Source organism: Corvus moneduloides, chromosome 5, assembly GCF_009650955.1.
Source record: "Corvus moneduloides isolate bCorMon1 chromosome 5, bCorMon1.pri, whole genome shotgun sequence".
Lineage (NCBI taxonomy): Eukaryota > Metazoa > Chordata > Aves > Passeriformes > Corvidae > Corvus > Corvus moneduloides.
This window is the reverse complement of record NC_045480.1, coordinates 61,387,209-61,410,579: the sequence shown is the minus strand read 5'-3', so window position 1 is coordinate 61,410,579 and position 23,371 is coordinate 61,387,209. Positions and strand designations below refer to the sequence as shown.

At 39.9% G+C, this 23,371-nt stretch overlaps 1 protein-coding gene across 15 annotated transcripts in view; it reads left to right on the top strand.

Moving 5' to 3' along the window:
• LOC116444759 (glycerol-3-phosphate acyltransferase 3-like) overlaps positions 1 to 20,901 on the top strand; it is a 29,793-nt gene extending 8,892 nt beyond the window's left edge. The window contains exons 1-14 of one of the 15 annotated variants that reach the window (XM_032110438.1): positions 4,156 to 6,997; positions 9,371 to 9,466; positions 9,788 to 12,302; positions 13,575 to 13,647; positions 15,201 to 15,489; positions 15,870 to 15,944; positions 16,258 to 16,347; positions 16,642 to 16,735; positions 17,023 to 17,138; positions 17,827 to 17,882; positions 18,225 to 18,310; positions 18,960 to 19,088; positions 19,508 to 19,587; positions 20,036 to 20,901. In XM_032110438.1, the coding sequence (XP_031966329.1) occupies positions 12,288 to 12,302; positions 13,575 to 13,647; positions 15,201 to 15,489; positions 15,870 to 15,944; positions 16,258 to 16,347; positions 16,642 to 16,735; positions 17,023 to 17,138; positions 17,827 to 17,882; positions 18,225 to 18,310; positions 18,960 to 19,088; positions 19,508 to 19,587; positions 20,036 to 20,150 (1,218 nt within the window). In that variant the 5' untranslated portion in view covers positions 4,156 to 6,997; positions 9,371 to 9,466; positions 9,788 to 12,287 and the 3' untranslated portion in view covers positions 20,151 to 20,901. Of the gene's footprint in view, positions 1 to 101; positions 278 to 4,155; positions 6,998 to 9,370; positions 13,648 to 15,196; positions 15,490 to 15,869; positions 15,945 to 16,257; positions 16,348 to 16,641; positions 16,736 to 17,022; positions 17,139 to 17,826; positions 17,883 to 18,224; positions 18,311 to 18,959; positions 19,089 to 19,507; positions 19,588 to 20,035 lie in introns of those variants that run through there. The other 14 variants (XM_032110442.1, XM_032110439.1, XM_032110441.1 and 11 more) reach the window with 14 other exon arrangements.
• The last annotated feature ends 2,470 nt before the right edge of the window (positions 20,902 to 23,371 follow it).

Genomic DNA, 23,371 nt, shown 5'->3' with positions numbered 1-23,371 from the left:
TATAGACTGAGTTTGCAGAATGCATGTTTTGTATTTTTTGAGTTGTCACATTTTACTTCTTTTTAATACTTGTAGTAATAATTTTTTTCCTGTTCTAGCAGATGTTCCTGACCTATTAGGCAGAAGAAAGCCCTAGAAAACAATTTCAGGAAGAGAGAGTTAAAAGTGACAACATTCTTTGAAATGTGATCAGAGATCTGGTCTAAAGGCTGCAGGAGTTTTACTCCTTTACTTCAGGAGAGCAAATGTGTGATTTAATCCCTTGTCAGGACTATAGGTAAGCACATTCTTAGCCTTAGGCATTAATATCCTGAGCCTTGAAATAGGATGTATGGACCTGGGGTCTTTCAAGAGGTATTGCCATGCTTTTTTTTTAGGTTGCATATAAAATTAATATTTTCAGTGCAGTTTCTTTTCCCTTAAAATTTGTTGGCAAGATGTAGAAGGAGAATGGTTAGTTCTGACATATTTACATCTAAATAAAGTTCTTTAAGCATTACGTAAAAGGCATGTGAATGATGCCAGTATTTAGAAGGGAAAATTATTGTGATTCTCCACTGTTACAGTGGAGAGAGGGACCAGGTAAGACTTTTATTTCTCAACACAATCATAAATGATCTAGATCTCTGAATAAGGAGATGGCAAGACTCTGGATGGTATGGAATGATGGACAAGGTTGATGAGAAAGAGCTACCGTGCATTCCTTGCAATACAGGCAATGTGGTATTAAACCAATGGGTAGCAAGAACAACACATCTAAACAGATATATTACAACAAATGATTCTGATATGGACCATGTTGCTCTTGTAAAGGCAATAAGAACAGATGGATATGACAAGCGTCTCTAGCTGTTTATGGAAAAAACATTGGAAGTGGACACAAGCGCTGACATCTTTCAGGAATTGCCCTAAAGGACCCTGTGCTGTGCTTGCAGTCACTCCTAAGCCAGAGCTGGGAGAAAATTGTATGCATTTAATCAATGCAATAAGTGTTGGACATTGACAAATTAATTTATTGCATTCGGTGTCAATGATACACAAACCATATACAAGATTTTATGGACAATATATGAGATATGTATTGACAGCTGTGCAATGCCTGCACATTTCTGAGTATTTATACATTGCTGAGGCAAACAAGTGTAATCAGAACATATAGTGGATTCCCCTCTTTTGAGATACAAAGACTCAAGCCTGTTGTAAGCCACAGGATACAATAAATAACTTTCTGTATTTGTTGAATTTATCTTGTGTGGAAACAATAATGCTTCTGTAGTCAGAGCTAAATGTGTTACAGTCATCCTAATGAGTGATAAAGTTGTTAAATATAATTCTTCAGTGTTTTCATAATTTGTCTGTTGATGGCCAAAGATTAAGCGTAACTAGCACAATCTTACTGTGTCAGATATAAACACACACCTTTAGTGGCATAGATGGGATCTGTGGAGACCTAAAGAACAGCAGACATAGCTCAGTTAGAGTGAGAATGCAGAGGAGCAGATACTTGCACTTCAGTGCATGAAGACAGTGTGGTTTCCATAAATAAATATTGCACCTGACACTGCTTACCATGCAATAGGTGACCTCTAAGGTTATTCTGGCCTTTTGGAGGATTCTCCACAAGTAAAGCATGACCGTCAGTCTTGATAAATATCAAAACAAAACTATGAGAGATTATTTCACCCTTGAGTAGTAATCAGGTAAGGAATGTGAGTTTGAAACATTGAGAAGACATAAGCAGAACTAAAAAAGGCTTGTTGTTGTTGCTGTTGTTATAGCTGGTTAAAGTTTAATTGAAAAAGAGGTGTTCTTAGTAGTTTTCATTCTGAGTACATGCATCAGAATTACTGGAGTGCAGAATGCTCTGGCCAGTCCTGTTTGAAGACTTTCTTATCCTGCAAAACATAATCCTGGTATCCCTGGATGTTAAGTGACACTGGGAAATCACGCCAGGTTTGCTGTCTGACTCTATGTCATTGACTTACAAGGTTTGTCTAAATAGATCAGTCTGCTTTGTAGCATGGCAAAACTCACAGAGAAATACCAGGGAGCCCTACAACTGGAATCAGAAGAATAACTTTAGCAATAGTAACACCTTCATGTGCCTAATGGCAATGTTAGGATGTGTTTCTGTACACTGAATGCAAGCAGCTTTTGACAGTGTGCTGCTCCAAACAAGTAAAAATTGTACCCTGTGTATTTCCTATAAAAAGGATCAGTGGTAGAAGACCTTGATTGACAGTCATGGTCATTGTCATTTGCCTCAGGTAGAAATACCTCTTTGTTAACCCTCAGGGAGTATGTTACTTCAGCATCTGAAGCACCACCTGGCTGAAGCTGATGTGTCAGTGCTGCTTTGGCACAGTACCTGCTGCAGACATGATGTTCGGGCACTCTGATAAGAAAGGTGTTACAAGAAAGGTAGACTGCAAACTCTCCCCTGACATCCCTTCAGAGTCACTAGAATGGTTGGTATTGGAGAGGAAGGAAGCACACCTGGAAAGAGTGGTTCCCAAAATTTCTGTGACTGTGGGATTCCTTCTTTTTGAAGACCACGACAAGTGTTATTTCCAGGCTGTGTTCCCTCTGTGTATCAGAGGGAAGGCAAAACCATAGCGGTACTTCTTGAAAGCCGTCACATCTCACTGCAGTTTTTTATCTGTTCACAGTGTATATGAACCTGCTTGAAAGCCGACTGCTGTATAACCCCTGTGGTGCAGGAAAGGGCTGTTTATACCTGATTTAACCCTTCTGTGTGAGGCACTACAGACAGACACAGGTCTGTGCTGTGTTTGCTTCTTCTATCTCTGAAAAAATAAATGGGTCATAATTCCAGTTCCCTCTGACAAGTGGCAGTTAGGCAATAGGCAATGTTTTGCAATATGAAATTAGTACAATGACCTCAAGGGATCTAGAGCCTAGAGCAGGCAGCTGACGCCCAGTCCATCTCCTTTTCATTTCCCTAGGAGACCAGGAATTGTTTCAAGTGAATTTCTTATGATTGTGGGTGTCAATTTGAGATTCATTATACTAGAGGAAGCTTTGCTCTTGGATTCCTCCTGTGTCATCAGCATCCCTTTCTTCTAAGTTGGGTTCCATTCTTCCAAATGGACAGAGAGTTCTGCACATTGTCTGTGCAAAGTACCCCTGACATATGGGGTACTTCATCATAAAGAAGTGCTTGTTGTTATTTGATATCAATTCATCAGCTACCATTTACTGGACCTTACAAATGAGTGCTACATTCTGTTGCTGGATGTTTATTTGAATTATTTGCAATACCTTCACACTTCTAGATGATGTCTCTCTCTCACAGCTTCAAAAGAGACATGATTGAAGCAGGCTGGCTGTTGGTAAGAGGGACAAAAAGGGCAGAAGAATAACATGCAGAAGCTCTGTTTAGTCAGTGTATGGCAGAACTAATTCTGAAAGAAATTATTGTTCTGAGGAAATTTGTGTAGCGTCATCAATAACTAGTTACTCAGCTTAATGATGGATGCATATCTATTCACATTGGAATTTGACAAACATGACATTTCATGGCTCTTTTGAAATAATAATAGTAAGAAAAAATCAATTATTGTTACGGGGCTGCGAAAAGCTATGCCAAATTTCTGACCAAAAAATAGGAAGCTGTGTTATGATTTGCCTGGAGAAATAAAGAACTTCCTTTCTTCTTCATATCATGAGCAAGTTCATTACCTTCATTCAGGGCAGAGATAAAATTCAAATCCATATTCACTTCTATAGCAGTCTCAAGTGCTTTGGAGTTAAGAAGTACAATGCTTAGGCCACCATGTCTCAGTTGTTTTTATGCTCATGATCTCAAGAGCAGAAAGATGCTTTAGAAGCTTTGGCAGCCATTTTTGTCAGAAATTTAACAAGATTGCACTTCTTGGTCATGATTGGACAAGTTCCAGTAATCAAGTTCCTTCCTTAGTGGGTTTTAGGACAATTTTCCATTGAATTAGAATTTTTATTCCATACTGTTAATAGGTAGATGTGCAGAATCTCCTTGATTTTGGTGTCATTCCCAATTTGGGTGGCTTAGGTGCAGGTTGTTTGTATGTTTGGTTGTTTGTTTTTCTCTCCAAACCATGTGACATTAAAGGTAACAGTATAGTAAAAATACTGAAATGTTTTTCATTATTTCAGGAGGTACAAAGTGGATAAAGCAAAGAATAAATGTAAGAAGAGCCTTGGCCATATGGATCTTGTAGTACCTTTGGGCTGGATAGTTTGACCACCTCAATAGAGAGGCTACTAGCAACTCTTCAATTCTTTCTTTGTATGGTTTCACAAGGATGAACAACAATTCTCCCTTATCCAGGAGAGGAACCATCTTCTTCCCATCCAGGCTGGGGAAGTCTGTCTTTCCCTCTATGCTTTTAAGAAATGATCTGTCTTGTGTGTGCCTAAACTTACTGCTGAGGCATTCCACCAAGCAAGTCACCAAATCTTCCCGTTCCTTGCAATATTTCATTTTGCCCACCTTTCCTGCCTCAAATCAGGTCCCAGAAATTACCTCCACCCTCCCGCCCACGAGGTTTTTAGCACCCAGACAAAGTGCATACCGATCCTGTGTGCCAAGGCTGATGGCAGCTATTCAGAGGTGCTGCCAGGTGGATCAATGCCCTCTCCTCCAGATCTCCACCACAGGCCATGCTAGGGAATGAGTGTTAGCTGGGCAAGCTATTTGAGGGAGAGATCAGAAATGAGAATAAGGAATGGTAGCTAAAGAGAAATGGATGAGCAAAGCTGTTTTACAGCAGAGCATTGTTCCTAGAGAAGCATTTTGGAAGGGCCAGTGGGAAATAGTGGTTAATGGTGTACCTGACAGCAGCAGGGTGATGAGAATGAGGGGCCTGAGGTTGCTGCTGAGAGAAAGAGCATTGGGAAGGCAGAAACAATTAAAAAACAAACCAGTGAGGTTTTGTAGAGGATACAGAAGGCTTGGAAAGAGGCCAGCAAGGGGAGAGAAAGTAAAGAAGATAAGCAATGAAAAGATGCAAAAGAAAAGTTATATTGCTAGAAAAGATTGCAATGTAATTTGAAAGACCTGAGGGATGTCATGCAGCAGCAAATCTGAAGGTACAGAAGCTATTCGACTTACTGTGTGGCACAAGAAGCGTGCCATGGATTCACGTGGGCTTGTGAGTGTCAGGAGCCTGCATGCTGCTGCCTGGATGCGTGGTGTAAATTAGAGGTGGTGCAGCCCCCTCTGACAGCTCTGCTTCTCTTACTGCCTGGACAGTGTTGGGTGCACATTTTACAGGGGATCTTTGGGGCTGCTTCCATTTCTAAGGAATCCAACTGCTTCACAACACGAACCAAGCAGCGGTACTTGGGGATGGGAATATTTCAAAAGGACAGCCCCGGCTTCAGACAAACACACCAATGTAATTATTGGCAAAGGGAAGATCTTCTGTGGACTGGCATGTCACTGTCTTGGAAGTTGTGCCCTAAATGCTCATTCCACCAAGGCTGGTTAACTTGTTCTGTGGGAAGGTTGTAAACGAGAAGCTGGTGGCCTCCCCTGAGGTTCTAGGGATAAGAGTCACTTACCTTTGTATCTTCTGTGATGCACACAAAAAGGCAGGAGAGAGGTGGCTGCAAGGGGCTGAGCTGGGTCTCTTCTAAAAAATACTGGATTAAATTATAGAAATTTGATAGGGTAGAAGGAGAAACGGGATTACCTATTGCATTTCAATTCTGTAGTTGAATAGGTGCAAAAATAGATGGCTTGTTACTTCACCGCAGTGTATTTTGTAACCCTATAATACAGGCTTTTTGACTAATTTCTGATAGAGCAGTGGAGGGAGCGGGTTTATTGTCTTGTCAATCCTTGCCTGCTGAAACTTGCATCTTCATTTCACATGTGTTAAATAAAATAAAATAAAATAAGCCCTGACTTGCAACTCAAGCTTGAGTTTCATTCATTTGTTCGAATACCAAATCAAGACAGTTATCTCACCATGAAATAGAAAATCTGACTGAATAAGTCACAAATTTGTGCAAACGTCAGCTGGATAAATGCTTCATGTGTATTAATAAGATTTAGAAGAGAAGATTTTAGGCAGTCAGAAAAACACACCCACCTAGTTCTGTATTGTAATTTATTGGCAGGACACCTTGTGAAAACTAGTTGTCACATTGACAGGGTTCCTTATTGGCAGCATCTAATTATCTAACATATATTATTACTTATCATGTTTTTTCTTTCTTCTCCCCTGGTGAGTAAATGCTTATCAATTACAAGGAAGTGGGTGGAGTTAGGGCGGGACAAAGGGTAGAAATCACCTTATCATTGAAAGTATCAGTAGTGTCAGTCTTCAGTGAGCAACAGCCTTTACTCCTAGACACAGCTTTGGCTCTGAGAATGTGTAATTTTTATTTGCCTTTGTCTCTTGAAGCTTGCTGGATTCTGCACTACAGATGAGCATATATTCTCAGAAAGGCAGCTGGTTGGCATTTTGGAGGAGCAAACATGGAAGAAAATAGAAAAGGCCATGGCCTTGCAGAAGGCAAGATTTTGTCTATCTGGATGATTTTGTTTGTGGCATTAGTTTTGTTGCCTTCGATGTTTCGAGTGTCACTGGGGATTTCTCATTTCTATGTGAAAATTGTAATTAAAATGTTAGAGGTAAGTTGAGAAGTGGGTTCAAAAGGTATGTGTTTGCTACAGGACATGTTTAATAAAAAAATTAAAATCTGTATATTTGATAGAAATGCCATAAAAGTAAGCAGAAAAAAATCCATTAACTTAGATGTGTTGTTCACAGCTTTACTTTTTGTGAAAATCTTTTGAGGGGTGTCTGTAATGCTACCAAGTCATGTCCTGGCTTATAATCTGCTACTGGTTTGAGGTTTCTCAGGGTTAAAGTAGAGATTCCATGATATTTTCTTCTAGTTCATGCTGGTTAGAATGCTTCATGGAAGTAGAATACTCATGACAAGTCAAGTATAAAGAAAAAGATCTTGTAGTTTATGGGAGTTGGTAAGTAATAAAAACGTATATTTTAGATGTACATAAGTTCCAGTGGTTTTATTTGGATTGTTTTAATTGCATGAGATTAATATTCCAGGTAAGAACACTGAGTCTGTGTGTTTGCTTCTCCCACTTACAAATCTGATCTGGGGGATCCAGCAGTTACAAGTTCTGCTGTACAAGACTTAAAGGAATCTGTGTGCAACCTTCTAAAAGTGTAACTTTTCTAGAGATAAACAGATCATAGCTAAGATCCTGATCCTGCTTCTATCAGTAAAAGGTTTCTGGGGCTTTTAATAAGCCAGAATCCCATTTAGTTTTTCAAGTTTGACTTTTGATATCCATCATTAGCCAGAAGTAGGTGCTGCGAATTCATCATACTGAACAGTAAAGCATTTCCATTTTCCAGTAGATTAACTTTGTGCTTCTGGCATAAACCTGGTTTCTGTGAATATACTTTCTACTTGTGGCAGAAAACATGTTACTATTATTGTTGCTATTATTATTAAGCTGTTGGAGTTATCTGTTTTGCAGTAGAACATATGTAACAGTGTGATACAGTTAATATCATGACCATCTTACCTTGCCAATTCTTTTATTCTTCTTATAATTCTTTTTTGTTGCTGTTGTTTGGGGGGTGTTTGTTTGTTTGTTTGATTGTGGGTTTGGGGGAGGTTGTCTGTTTTATTTGTTTTAATACCAATGAAGAGCTCTTGGGCAGTATCTGTCTTCAGCTGTATGAACATCATTTACCATAGTGCACATGACTGCAAAAATTAGGGATTACTTATTTTTTTCAGATACTGATGTCAGTGGGTAATGACTGCCTGTGGTGGCTGAATGCAGTATTGGTCTTTATATGAGAAACATTTTAATCAGCCAGTGGTATGCTAATTAAATTCTTATTCGTACCCTAATTAAGAGCTACTCTCATATCAAACCTGTCTTTGGACAGCTTTGCTGCTGGAGTTGGTGGGCATCAAAATAATTTCTGTATTTTTTTCCCTGTGCATTTCCCAAGTTCGAGAGACATTTGTCCTGATCAGTGTGTGTTTTATGTAGGAAGGCACTTCTCTTTCATAAAGCACATTAAGTGTTTTTCTCGCCACAGTTTTCATAACAGGTTATGAGCATGATAATTCTGTGCTCACAATGTGGAGGATAAGTTAATTGTTGTGTGATCAGCCTTTGGTGGCTAGCTCCGTGTTGCCACAGCAGCTAATAACAGGAACAGTACAGCTCCATGCACTGATGTTTAGGCTGGCTCATTTTGTTCTTTTGTTCAAAGTTGTTCCCTAATTGTCCTGTGGGCAAAAAAGGAGTTTCCCCTGTTTTCATCTTACAATTAATTCCAACAGTTTTCTTTGAGGTATTGTTAAGTGCTTCTCATTGTGCCACAAGAGTAACTGAGAGCTGTCTTGGGGGGGAAATGGGAGGGAGAAAAGATGGAAGGAAAGTTAAGTCCCCTTTGCTTGTGTTGTGGCTGCCTACTGGGCTCTTTGGAAGAAAGGGTAGGATTGGGAGATGCTGGGTTAAAGCTTGAGCATGGAATTGCTGAGCCTATTCTTGGCGTCCTGAGGCTCATCCACAAGAATATGGCCAAAATTGCAGCTTGGGTTAAGTCATCTTTAAAGCAGGCTTGTTTGAGGTATGAAAAACCTGATATTGAAAGCCTGGAGAAGTGTTGACTGGTTTCCAGCTGTGGTGGTGTCCTCCTGTGATATTGCTAATGGGATAATGCATAGAGACCATCCGTGGTTCCTGTTGTCTGTCATCTGGAATGGTGAAACACGATGCCTTCCCGGATAGCTGAGCTGGAAATATTGAAGATGCTTAGTCATGTATTAACACATTACTGACTATATAGAAGTGCCTAACAACTGCCTGATGCTTCAGCAAAAATCCGACCTTGAGCACTATGACTGGTCTCTCCGCTGTGTTGCATTTGATTTAGTCTGTTATGTAGACCAGCAAAATGAATAGAAAACTTCTCACCTGGGAACACTTTGTATCAGTTTCTTACAGCTGAGCAGAGGGAAAGCATGTCTTATTTTCCTCTGTGTTTGGCAACTTGAGAAAAATAGAAGAGTGGAGACTAAAATCAAGGACTTCAAAGTCAAAAATTATTTTTTAAAGTTGTGTTTTCAAAGAAAGCCCATCTGTAGACCTTACTGAATTTTTTGGGAGCAAAAAAGGTGTTTTAGATTAAAACTCAAGTTTTCAGATCTATTACTAAGCAAAGAGTAATGGTGGCATATGATGAGATAAGTCACTTTGTTCTCTTGACTTCACAGAAGTGTTTTAGCACTGTGAATGGATCAAATGGGAAAGATGTAATCATGTATGGAAATAGTTTTTACCCTCTGCTGCTTTTCTGTCAAGGAATCTAGGTTCTTGTTATTTTGGAAAGAAAAGAAATCATTTTATAAAAGTAAGATTCAAGGTTTGAAAACATGGAGTGACTGTATTTGTTTGCAGGTACTTTTTGTGGCTGGTTTTTTTTTTTTTTGGGGGGGGGAGGGTTTGAGGACATATGGATAATATAATAGCAAAGGATCTCCAATACAGTAATTTCTCAATTGCATATCTGTTAGCCCATAATGATTATTATTACCCTTAACTGATCCTTCAAATATTTCTGGAAATGGTAAAGGGGAATGTGGTTTGGGTTTTTTGAGCGTTGTTCTTTCACATATGCTTGTGAACTTTTTTTTGTAAATAATGTCTTTTCTCTGAGCTTTGTCCATACTGGGGTTTGTTGAGAATAGTAACAAAGCTGTACATGGGATGTTATTCCAGCTGTTGCAAAAGAAAATGCATTTGCTAGGAGGAAATCTACACCATGCTGTCACAGCCCTGTGAAGAGTCAAAGAAACATGTTAAATAGCTGCAGCTCTACTTGCCAAGAAATATTCTGGAGTTTTATGAGATCTGAACTTCTGTATGAAATTGGAGCATTGTTGCTTCTTGAGAAGAAGAAATTACCCAGCTAAAAATTGTGAGTAGCTTTTGAATTGAGAGCTCACTTGTACGCGGAGGTAGCTCATATGCTGTAAACTCCTACTGGAGTATGGCAGATGTTGCAGACACTTCAGCTGGTGAAAAATTGCACTGCTGTGCTTTTAAATACATGGTTATCCTTAGCTGGCCTCTCCATCAAAACCCAAAGTGTACCTGTGCTTTTGTCCCAAAAAAAGCCTTTCTCAACCCATTTAATCAGCCCTTACAGAGGAGCCAGGAGATTTGAGTCCTTTTCACAGTCTGAGGGTGGACAGTCACATCCTTTCAGACACCGAGTGTGACACTGAGTGTAACACTCACAGCGTTTGATTTGGGTTCATGTTTGTGATGGGCAAGGGGAAATGAGGCCAGGCAGAAAGGACTGTTGGATGAAGAGGTCACAAGTGCTTGATCTTAGATGGTGATTTTAGTTTGTACTGAAAACCTACCAGCCTTCTCTTTGCCATTGTAGTGGAAGACTTTGCGTAGAAGAATTGCCTCAAAGCCTGTGTCACACTTGAGGAAAAGATTGAGAAAAGTTCGTGTAATGAGTGATTAGAAAAACCTTTTGTGAGAATATGGGAGAAGAGGTAGTAAAATATGGGAAGAGAGGCAAAACTGAATTACTGCTTAATATGGAAAAATGGAATACTGAGCTGTACTTAAAGGGGAAAAGGGAGGAAAAATCCTGCAAGAAATGAGACTGCAAGAAATGAACATTCCAAATTGTATTTCATGTCCTGTCCTGTGAAGACAATAATTAATATAATGAAGTTTTGGGCACCCTTATTTTGTTTAGAATGTAATTACAGGAAGCTCAAACAAATGGATTGTTGGAGTTATGCTGTCAAGTCTTCAGTATTCCAGCTGGGATCAACTGTTGGATGTTTGGACTCCTGTGTCCTCATCACTTCAGAAACAGGAGTGAGGAAAGCACAACACCTGAGTTCTCATTCGGTCAGCAAATGTAGGAATGAAGTTGCTACATTTAATACTTAAATTCTGGGTTAGTTGCAACATCTGTGTTTTTTTTGTAAGGTATTTAAAACATCCTTTCATTACTGTTTTGCAACAAAGACCAGCGTGACAGCTCTGTCTCAATACTGTGCAATACAAAGGTGATCACAAAGCCTTATTTCATTTTTGAAAACAAATTATACATACAGATGCTACCAAATGCAGAACAACACAGTAGCTACTCCAGAGTTAACTAGTCCAGCGTTTGACCCAGAGAGATGGCTTTGACAGGTGTGTCAATTCAGTGGCTTGACTGAGAGCCTAAGACCTGGGTGACTGTTCAGCTGTATTCCCTCCTCACTGCTTGTGCTTCAGCCTCCCATGACAAGCCACGAGTTAGGAGAATTTTGTGTCCCACATTGGTTTGTGGAAATATATTGCCTTTTCCTTGCTCTGCCCAGAGCTTTCCCATGGTAAATCTCAGTTCTAGTAGTAGAAGGGGAAATGGATAACTGTTCCTTAAACACCTGCTCTGTGCCAGTCCAGGCTTTGTAGATGTCTCTCTTAACCCATCTCAGCCAGTTCTTTTCCAAGCTAATGAGCCTTGTGTAACTCTTCAGACTTTGAAAACTCTTCCTCATCTTCCTTGGCCACTGCCTTTGTAGCTTTGACTATTTAGTTACAGTCCGCCACTTTTGCCTCACTCTTTTTGTGCTAGGAGACAAGATTTTATAATCTACTAGTAAGCTTTATAAATTTTTGTTGGTTTTGACTTGTCTTGCTCGTTTAGATTAGCTAACGTGTATTTTTGGAGTCAGCTTGGTCTGTGATTATCACCCTTTTTCTATGTGGGAATCAAAAGCCAGCTTCCTGGAGCTATTCCAAATCCTTCAGAACAGTATGAACAAGCTCATTTCTGGCAGTGCGGGCCAGGTGACAGGTGCTTTTTTTATGTAGGAGGACAACGATAGGCAAGATAAGGGTGGTAGGCAGGAGACAGAAAAGCAGAGACTAAGGCAGAAGGCTTTATTTGTCAGTCTCAGTAATTTTAATGTTTTTTCCTCCCTCATACCATGCAACTATCCTAAAGGATGTTGGGGAAGGCATGAGGACCAGCAGTATTTTGTAAAGAGGTTAAATTTGCCATGTCTGCCTTTACTCTATTTTGCAACATTCCTGTACCTGTTCTGTATGTTCTTTCATTTCTCAGTGTGTGGGCTGCTGTTTTCATGACATCCCCTGGCTCCACAATTCTGAATGACTCTCCATGTGTTGCAAAAGGTTGAGAGAGATGATGTACCTGTTGACCTTTTCAGGAGAATAATTGGGAAGTATAGACAAGATGAAGGTCTGTGGTGTAGGTTTTTAAATTTCTTTTTTGGGGGGGTTGTTTGCTTTATGGTGTTTTCAAAGATGGTTTGCATGGAGTTTAAAATACCACATAAAAGCTTATTCTGCTTTCACTTTTTTCTTTTCTTTTATGATGACTGGTTAAAAAAAAGGTCAGCTAAGGTTAAGTAAAATATCCCAATTATGTCACGGCAAAGTGTCCATTTCGTTACTGAATTAACTTTAATAGCTACTGAAAGAGCTGGTAGAGAGCATGCAAAACTAAGGGTGGCAAAAAACTGGTTGGTGTTTGCACATGAGACATGTTGTAATGAACAAAGACTATTTGAGATCAGCTTTGTGGTGACTTGTGTGGCTGCACATGTCAGTTAGAGGGAAATACACTGTTTAGCAAGAGTTTATATGAAGCAAATGGATTATCCTTATCTGTTGTATATGGGAACCCTTAATAGTAGGTGAAGGCATAAACTGAGTGGGTCACTGAGCCTTTAATAATGAGCAGAGCCTATGCTCAAGCATCCTGTGCCCTTTGTTGGGGCAGGTACCTTGACATAAATACAGGCAGATTTAGTACTTAGGAGAGCTACTATGTGTATGTCTATGGATGTATGATGAAAACATTCAAAACTAGAAAATTTTCAAAAATTAGGCATATTGTTATACTTGATTTTGCTAATGGAGAGTTTTATGATGCTCTACACAAGGAGGAGAAACTTGGTTGAGCTCAAAAAGATGAATACAGGGAAGGATGAAAGCTCATTATCAAAGCTGCTACTTTCTGAAATATTATAGATACAAAATGTTGCCACCTCTGTTTTCTGTCAGCAGGGATCACTTGAATGCCCTCAAAATGAGGTAATCTCTTTTATTCTTTCAAATCCATTTTTTAGATCTATTTTTCTGGCATGTCTCTAATGTCAGTGATATTATTTTGCATAATCCTACTGCCTGAAGCTAACTGGAGAAGAGAGAGTTTTGGGCACATTGGATCTCTTAGAGTCTCATAGGTAGCTCAGTAACTTGTTGGACCTGCAGAAAAAACCAGCTGCCTGTGTCCTGAAAAGCAGTTTGAGCCAAACCATTTTTTCCTGGAAATGGCAAAAGGTAGTCCATGTAACAAATGAAATGGGAGGTGTGCGGGACAGCCTTTGGGCTGAATTTGAAAAATGAAAATCTTAGACCTGGGGGTAAAAGAGGCTCAGACCTGAGGTAATTACAGAATGTCTGGAAATGACGAAATGAAAACCATCAACATCTACTTTTCTTGTTTTGGGAACAGTGGGCCACCCTGCAGATTGAGGAGGGAGTAAAAAAGCAGAAGGCGCTGGCACTTGAAAATTTAATCTCCACTGGTAAGATCTCTGGATGAAGGGGACACAGCACTATTTATCTTGTAAAAAGGCAACTATTTAACAATCTTACTTAGATTACTTACTTAGAAAGGAGTTTGATGGGCAAATATCTGTTGAAGTTACAAACCTACAAAAACATGTTATAAACAAGAGAATCTCTGAATGATTGAGTCTTGTGAATAAAAGGAGTTAGACACTAGTGTGGGTATAGAAAGACATTGCTGATAAGCCTGTGGGAAGCTGTCCCTGTTTGCATAAGTAGTTTGTGCTTTCTGGCTCCATCAGCTGTCTCATTACAGGATTGGGAGGAATGAGTGTTCTTTGTGCTTGACATGGCTCTGCATGGTTATCTTTTGCTTCTTGTAACTCCTAGCATGCAAAAAAGCCAGAGTCTCTCAAGTAGAAGAGTTACAGCATCCCATGGATCACAGTTACAATTTGCACTCTTCTCTAGGCATGAGGATAAAATCCAAATAAATTCTTCCCCCAACTATTTTTCCTTTCTTCTTTGACCAAAGGGGAGGGGGTTAAGTTCTCATAGTAATCCTTTACTTGTAGTGCCATTTTTAGTCATTAGTCACATAGACTGCTTGGTTTGTCAGCTAATAATTTTCTGGTCTGATGATTTCTTGGGTGTTGAAGGTTTTACTGAAATGCAGATGGAGGAAAGTTTTGTGATTCTGATTAGGGGGGAAGTAGGTTGATCCAGATAAATGAAGTGTATTTTTACAATGCATATTTAATGTCATCCAATACACCCCCTCAAAAAAAAACCCCAAAAAAACACCAAACCCAAAAACAACAACAAAGGCAGGGTGGCAAACAGAAAAGCCAAGTGTTAGCTGGTATGAATCAAGACAACTTTAGTCACTGTAACCAGCCAGATAAGAATCTGGTCTGAGAGTGACCTCAACAAACATGTGAGACTTGCTGTGTGGCTGTCCTATGGGGTATAACTTTACAAATAGCAGAGCATGAATGTGCTGTCATTATTCCTGCACAATGTATCTGTGTAATGCTGTGTATGTCTGGGGGTGAAATCTAGGCACCTTCAAGTCTCTTGGTAGTGAAGTGACTCTTAAAGAAGAAGGGATGGGGGAAAATAGAAGGTTCAAGAAAAAAAATGCCAGAGGAAAGTGTTTGTTACAGCTGGGAAACAATAAAACTAATCAACAGCAGCCAGAACAACAATCAGACAAACACTGCCTGAATTTGAGTCAGGGCACCAGGAGGGATCTGCCATCTTGGCAGTGTATTGGTGACATTTCTAGGTGTGAGTACCTCTGTTGTTTGGTAAACAACAATGAAGTAGGTGTTGTACTCAAGGTTTTATTTGTGGCTTGATCTGAATCCTTTTCTCCTTTCTCAGCAATTTAGGGGGGGTTGTATGGTGTAGGATTACAGAAGTGACTTGTGGAATGAACTGTCAGTACATAGATGAGGCATAGCAATGCCATTATGATGCTTGAGTAGGAGGAGAGCTGCTTCTAAAAAGCACATGTATTTTACTCTCTTTGGAATCCATATTGTTCATTTCACCGTGTGGAAGGAAGGCTCATTTCCTCATGCAGGGATCATCCAGAGAGATGAGACCCCCATGGAAGAGGAGGTTGCTGGCCGATGCCGAGGATGTTTCAGCCTTGCTGATGTCATGTACTTCTCCAAGAAGGGCTGTGAGGCAGTTGCAGAAGATGAAGTCACTCAACGGTTCTCCTCCGAGGAGCTGCTGTCCTGGAACCTGCTCAGCAGAACCAATGCTAACCTGCACCATACCAGCTGGAAACTGGCTGCTGTGTGGGTCACTGGCATCCTATTTCGGTATTGCCTCCTGCTGCCTTTCCGGTGAGCCAGACAGCATTGGTTGGGATCATTTTTCATGGTACTTTTTACAGAAGTTGTGAAATAATATGTTATTGGCTAGTGCAGGAAGGACAACCTGGCATGACCTTTCCAAGAAGCCATCTAAACTCAAATATCCCTTAAAAAATGTAGATTTCCCATGTTCCATATGTTTTATTAGTAATTAATTTGTTTTTAAAATCCAGCAAAGATGGATTAAGTGGTTTGTGTGCTACTTAGCTAGTGGTTTGTTGCTAGTTAGATGCTATTAATGCTGGAAGGAAGCATTATGAAGTGGATCAGTGGGCCAAATAAAAATACCTTCTTGTTTACTCCTCCAGTTTTGCTTCTTGGAGTTTAATTAAGATTATTTTACTTTGCAGCATCTGCTTGTCTGTTTTCAGCATCCTGTTGCTGGTGTTGGCCACTACAGTAGTGGGACAGTTTCCAAATGGCAGGTAGGTGTTTGCTGAGGGCTCTTTCAATTTCTTCTGTATTTCGTTAAGCATTTGAAGTAGTAGTTGGAACACTTTGCTGGAGTCCAGAGGACTGATGTGGACTGTCATGGAGTGACTTTTTCTCTCCTGTAAACTTACAGAGTGCTGTGAGAGAGTTTCATGGCAATGGCATCTGAAAGCAGACATGCAGTGTGAGCCTTACTATGGTCTTTGTAGTAACAGCAGTTGGGGATAATTCAGAGAGTTTATATTGCATTGTCCTGTGTATGACTCCATAGAACTAGGAATCTCTCTATGGCTTCGTTTCTTTTAGAGTTAAAGGCTGGCTGAGCAACCAGGTCCAGATGGTATGTGCCACCTTGGGTATCCGATGTCTGAGTGGCCTTGTTCATTTCCATAACAGGTGAGTGATGCCACCCTGCCCTTGTTAGTCTGGAATTTGTATCTTGCAGTATTTAACATCTCAAGTTTTGGAGCAGGGTTCTTATTCCATTACAGCCTAGGTACTTGGTGGTGGTACAATTATCACCCAGACTCTGTCTGCCTACTGTGTTTCCTGTTGTGCATTGGTAGGGTGTGTGTAGGTGACGTAGTACTGCCTTCAGACGCTTAGATATTTTTCAGTGTTTGCCACCTGATGGGGCCTGAAGTCTGGAGGATAAACATTAACTAATTACTTTTATGGTTGTCATTGCAGGGAAAACAAACCACAGAAAGGAGGCATCTGTGTAGCCAACCACACGTCTCCATTGGATGTCCTAATCCTGGCCAGTGATGGATGCTATTCCTTGGTATGAACAAGACAGTTGGTAAATATCCATAATGTTGAGATGCCCATAGATGTAGTGTTGGGTAAGAGGATAAACTTCCTGCTAGAAAGATTGGGATTTGACAGCATCCAAACTCTCATTCTGGACTGCGAAAAACCAGATGCAGGCAGGTGTGTGCACAGTTATGACCAAGGGGATTGGTATAATTTGTCAGTAAGCTTAGAAATGGTTGCATCTGTATTTAGAATTTAATAATTTAAGTGTGTATGTGTGTTTGCTTTGTAACAAGTTTCTTTTGGGCTTACAAGGTTGGCCAGGTACATGGAGGGCTTATGGGACTTATTCAAAAATCCTGCATGCAAACCTCTCAGCATGTCTTGTTTGAACGCTCGGAAATGAAAGACCGTCACCTGGTGAGGAAAAAGTAAGGTAGTGAGGTGTCTGCTTCATTGTCTGTTCAGGTCTGGTAATTTGTGCTCAGTGTTGTCATTTTTTGTCATCAGTTGTCATTTTTTTTTTTTTTTTTGGTGATATATGGTGTTTTGATTTTGTTCTTTAATGCAGATGGAGAGGAGCTCCATGCTCTTGAGTTGTAGGAAAGACAATTGTCCTGGAAAAGGACAGATTTTGGTGTCAGTAATCTGCTTAATGGTGATACTTGTGGTTTTAAGTGATGCAGCAAATGTAGTAAGATAGTGACCTGTCACTTAATTAAATGTGGAGAATCATTAGATGCACATAAAACTGATGTTGTGAACCTAAAAGGCATGAAAGCTAGAAATTTGGAATGTATTTCAGTCTAAAGAAAAGTTTGACTGCATTCATAGTTGGAATCTGGGAAGTTATTTTCACATGCTTCAAGTACCAGTAATCTTTGGTTGAAATGGTAAAATGAAACTTCATACAACTTTGTAGAAAACCTACTTTTTCTATTAGCAAGAGATACTGAGATAAAGGCCTGAAACCAGCAGATATTCCAGCTGAGGCAACTGACTGGCAAAGGGCAATTGGGCAAGGGCTTTACTTGTCCTATGTGAGAAGTAATGGATGTCTAGATTCTTAGACAAACATAAATATGAAGTATACACTGAAATTTTGTTTTCTCTCCACAGAATTAGAGAACACATTGCAGATAAGGCCAAGTTACCCATTTTAATTTTCCCAGAAGGTAGGAAACAACTGTATTGATTTTATTGCTCTTCTCACTTCTTGCCATTGAGTGCAGTTTATTATACCCAGCCTTTACAAGTGAGGTGTTTGTTTTTAGTTTGTAGAATTAATTAGCTCTGGTGAGATATTAAAAGACATGTCCTAGTATTTTACAGCAGTTTTATGACAGTTTATTTGCTTTAGCGTATAACATAATGAAGACATACTCTGGGATTATGTTCCAGAACTAAAGCTTACTTTCTCCTTTAGCAACTAAGTCTCCTTAAGACCGTTTAGGATTCATTTCCTGATGCTTTTCTCAGAGTGGATTAAGCCTTTCACCTGTTTTAATTCTGACCAGGTACCTGCATTAACAACACATCTGTAATGATGTTTAAGAAGGGAAGCTTTGAGGTAGGAGGAACCATCCATCCAGTAGCAATCAAGGTACTGTAACTGCAGTTTTCCAAACATGGAAGGATTGTTTGCAAAAGCTTCTCATGTCAGAGAAGCTGTTCATGTGTAAGCTTTGAAAAGGGGTATGTTCGGTGTGAAAAAAGTACTGAATAAGCCCTGAGACACAGAAACGTTTTGTGGTTTTAAGCAGTATGGGAAACACGTCATTTCTATCATAGGCTCCTGGCTCTTGTGTGCTTTGGGGATAAAGGCAGTTTTCTTGGCACTTCCAAGTCTTTCTGGTACCTTCAGCCAGGTCACTCCAGATCTGGAAACATTAGTTACTTTTTCTGGCACTATAACTTTGCCCGAAGTTGTTAAAACTGGTATGAGCATTTTCAAGGAAACCTTTGTGGTCAGCGTATCTGTAGATGACAAGTTTTTACCTTTTGAATAAATCTTTTGCTATAGTTGTGTTTCAACAGGTCTTTCATAGTTTAGGGTCCTGCATTGCTTGTAAAAGTTAACTGTTAGAAACTTGTAATGAATGTTGGAACTTTACTCTGAATTTACTGATACTTTCAGGAGGTGTGATTAGATTTGCCCCTTATTTAATAAGTTGCACTGTGACTTTGTGGCTAAAAAAAAAAAGCAGCTCATGTGATTTAAACCAAGGCAGCTTATTCTTCTTGTCTTCCAGTATGACCCCCGCTTTGGAGATGCCTTCTGGAACAGCACAAAGCATTCCATGATGACCTATGCTTTTAATGTGTTGACCAGCTGGGCTATCGTCTGCAATGTGTGGTACCTGCCACCAATGGTCAAAGAGGTTCTTACGCTTTTGTATGCTTTGAAAGTGCTTGTGCAGTGTCTGGAAGGATGTCTGTGTTACTGCACAAGGTGTTTGTGAATCTTTGTTGATAACTTAATGGACAAAGAACAGGAAGCAACGCTATAGTCTTAAGTAAGCATGGATTTATGTGGGATGCATCCCCTACTCTGCCCAGACCTGGGACCTCAGGCTGTGTGTTGTTTGAGATTGCCCCAGAAACCAAAGAGCCTCCATTTAGTTCTTTTTGCCACCAAGTAGTGGCAAACCAGGATCAGCTGGAACTGCCCTGCAGGTCATATTTGGCCTGTGGGTCTTGTACAAACTCCTGTGCCTGCTGTCTGACAAAATCTATCTCTTTAGGTGAGGCACAGAGAAAATGTCTATGTTGTAAAGCAATTAATTAATTTTTTTTTCAGGAAGAAGAAGATGCTGTTCACTTTGCTGACAGAGTCAAGGCTGTCATCGCTGCTCGGGCAGGAATGTCTGTGCTTCCTTGGTAAGAAGCAACATCTCTGGAATTGGGTTTAAAGCATATTTAGGTGTTCTGTATTCTGAAACATTAGCATGGAATCCTTTAAAACTTGCTTTGTTTGCACTGTAGTCCATCACCCTTACTGACTCTGATTCAGAAAATATTACTTTATTACTTGAATAATTCCATTAGAATAATTAGAATAATATAGTAGGTAGAGAGAAACAGCTGACAGGTGGATCTAGACAGCAGGCAGTATTAGGTGAAAATTAATTACTTTCCTGTCAAATGCTGAGTTAAAAGAAGGACACTGTTGTGTGGTAAGTTGGCAGTAATAAATCACTTAGCATTGTCTTACAAAAGTCAACATTAAGAGTAGGAACTGCTTTGACTACATAGTCTAAATATAGTAATGTTTTCCTGCCTTGACCCTGAAGTGTGTTTAAGACTGTTTCTTTTCTGTATCTTTCAGGGACGGGGGACTGAAAAGGAAAAAGGTCAAAGAGTCTTTCAAGGAAGAGCAACAGAAAAAATATTGTCAGATAGTAATAGAAAATGGATCTGTGGGAAACGGAAATGTTTGTTAAATGCTATTTATTTTATCTCATTTTTCCATTACGTATCTCTACCAGAAAATGGACTGGTTTTATATTAAACCCAACATGTTTTCCTTCTGTCCCTGTAAGATATTTTGCATGTGACACAGCAGGGAAACCATAAAGAGATATCCTTATTTAAAGCAAAATACTATAATTTTATAAATAGGAAAACATAAAATATGCTAATTAAATTCTCCCTGAGGCTGAAAGAATCTACAATAAAGTTAGTTATGTTCATTAAAATACAATTTAAAAATATTTACAATACTTTGAGGACTTAAATGGTTACTCATAATAAAACACCTCTGTACTCCTAGACTCTCTCAGGGACTTGGACTAGCATTGTTACTGTGAGCCACAGTAACCATGTTGCTCTAGATAGATCTCCTGATGTCAGAAGACATGAAGCAGTTCACCAAAATATGTTTTCTGAATTGCATGTTGGAGAGTAAGTGTTGGATGTCAGAGGGAAAAAGCAGGTGCTGACTTTCTCCTCCATGTCACAAGACCAGGGATGGCGTTGTAGAAAGTTTTCTGCTGTGACAAAGAGCAGAACAGTGTCCAGGGCAGCATGTCCCTGATGCCTGGGTGTGTGAAACTGAGATAAATTAGTACCAGCCAAGGATGGTGTAACAGAAAATATACTGTGTTTTTAAATTATATCTTGTGGTTTTGTTAGATCCCTTTCTGTGTCTGTTTGTATGCATTACACAAATTAAAGAAAACCTATGATGTGACATCCACTGTCCTCTGTTGCTGTTATTTCTAGATAGCCCCCTGCTTGTGTTACCACTGGATGGGAAGGCTAAGGATTTAGCCTCTGACAAGCCCATCCTCCAGGAACAGAGCAAGTATACTTAAGGAGTATGCAATGGGCATATTTCCATCTCTTATAGTATTTATTGGTATAAAATATTTGCTCTCCTGGTAAGTAGCCCCCTATGGAAAGATCTGGCTTCTTTAACAGTCTAAATGTCCCTAATGAAACACACACAAATAGGTGCTGCTTTGGCCAAGGTGCTCTTAACACAGACAGTGGTAAGAACAGTTAATAATGTTTACATGAGAGCTGTCTGCTGGCTGAAGTCTCAGAGAAGACAGAGGATCAGTCTTGGTGAGCACAAATACATCCTGCAGAGGGACAGATGCACAGATACAACTCTGCCTAGCCCTGGAAAGTCTAGAAAAACAATATCCAGGGGAGGGGCTAACAGAAGTGATAATTGCCCTGAGGCTGTGTGGCACAGAGGTAGCACGGAGCTGAGCTCTCCTCTTCTGTGGCCAGGCCTGGTATTGCTACAGATATGTGAATTCCTTTGGTGGACCAGTCAAAGTGTTGGCGTCATGGGTAAGCAGTAGGAGAATCTGCCCTTTTGCACAGCTTTTAGCCACCCAGGCAGGGAGAGTGCCAGCAGTAAGGAAAATTGCCTCAGGCTCTTCTGCTATGGAACAGATCTACTTGCTCCCAACTGTAATAAGATGTGCTTCCATGGCTGTTTAAGCTGTTGATTTATTTTCTAGGTATAAAAAATTTTAAGAAATGTTTGAAAAACCTGATAACTCTCAAATGTCTTCAGTGTGCCAGATTTTAAAACTGGGAGATTTTCCTTCTGTGTGGCTGATTTCTGAGAGTTGCGAACAGAGACTGCAATAAGACAATTGTTGAGAGCATCCTTCCCGCACTACTGTGTGCTTTTTTCCTGCTCAGAGGTAAAATGGGAGACTGAATAGGCAGAAAGAGGGGCCAGACATGGAAAAATATGGGGAGATAAAGAACAACTGTTGGAAGAGAAATTTTCTGCTTCTGTAAGAAATTAGGAGAATGGTGTGCCTTTTTTCCCTGTCCTGCAACACTTCTCTGGCTCATCAAGAGGAGCCTTGGAATGTGTGACCCTCATTATGGTTATGACTCCAAGTTGTGTAAAAGTAAAGCTCAGACCTCTGAATGTGTAAGCATTATATATCATCTGTGAGAGGATGGTGGGATTGTCAGTATTCTCTCAGACATTTTTTGTCTGTCTTGGCAAAAGAAGCTGCAAACTCTGTGAAGTGGGTCCTTACATACAGAATGGGGAAGTGTAAAGCAAGTGATGAAGCCATGAACTTGTCAATGACAAGCGAAGTGTGCTTTGTTAGCTGCTGGTAGAAATGCCAATCTGACTTGAAATAGAGACTACTTTGTATTGCCCTGCTTTAAAGAAGTGTTTCTGATTTTTGGTGTTATTTTCTCAACCCACCTTCCACCTCCTCCTGTCTTTTCTCTTGAAATGCAAATGAAGTACAGAATATATCAGCAGGAGGCCTTGGTAACAGTAAAAAAGAACATGTTCTTATGACAACATGTTGAGTGGGAAGCTGACAAACAGCTTATTTTATGCAATCAAGAATCTTGCACACATGTTGCTCCTCCTCTTTGCTTATCTTTCACCGGTCTTGCAGGAACCAGGCTTCTAAAGTATTAGAGCTCCTCTTTTTACCATGTAACTTTGCAGGATCAAATGCAGCATGATCTCATGCTCATTTGTGCCAAATGATAGGCTGAAGTATTTGGGTGGATCAGGCAATCAATGCCCAAAACAAAGCAAATAAAAAAAAATTAAAGAATCTGTCAGTGTAAGTAATGTGGTTTTTTTGTTCGTTTGTTTGTTTTAATTTATTTATCTGATAGCTGTGCAAACAACATAGACAAGATGTATCATCATCTTGGACAAGCTTGTGAGCTCTGTCTACCTCCAGAGCACAAATTTCCTCTGTTGTTCACCATTTAATGTATTTGCCCTTCTGCTTCAAGGAGCCTTGTTCTTTGAATTGACTGGATGACCTCATGTCCAAATTAAATATGATACAGCGAATCAGTGCAGGGAAGACCTACATTGTAAAACATAGCCTTGCTTTGTAATTTGGTGCTGCTGGCTGGTACCTATGTATGAAGCATGTAAGGGATGCTACCTGTTGCTGTGGCACTAATGCATCAGCAAAATGAAACAACCACAGCAGTCCCAGGTGCATTCATCTCGAACTTGAGCTGCCTAAGGAAATGAGCCATGAGTTGAAAATAAATGTAGGTTGGAATGAATTAATAAAATCACTCCTTCTCGCTATGTGGGTAAGGCAGAGAACAAAACATCTGCTGCTTCTAACTCTTGAAGACATCACTGTTTGAAGAGCTCTGTGGATGGAAAACCAGATATATTTTTAAAACTCCTCCT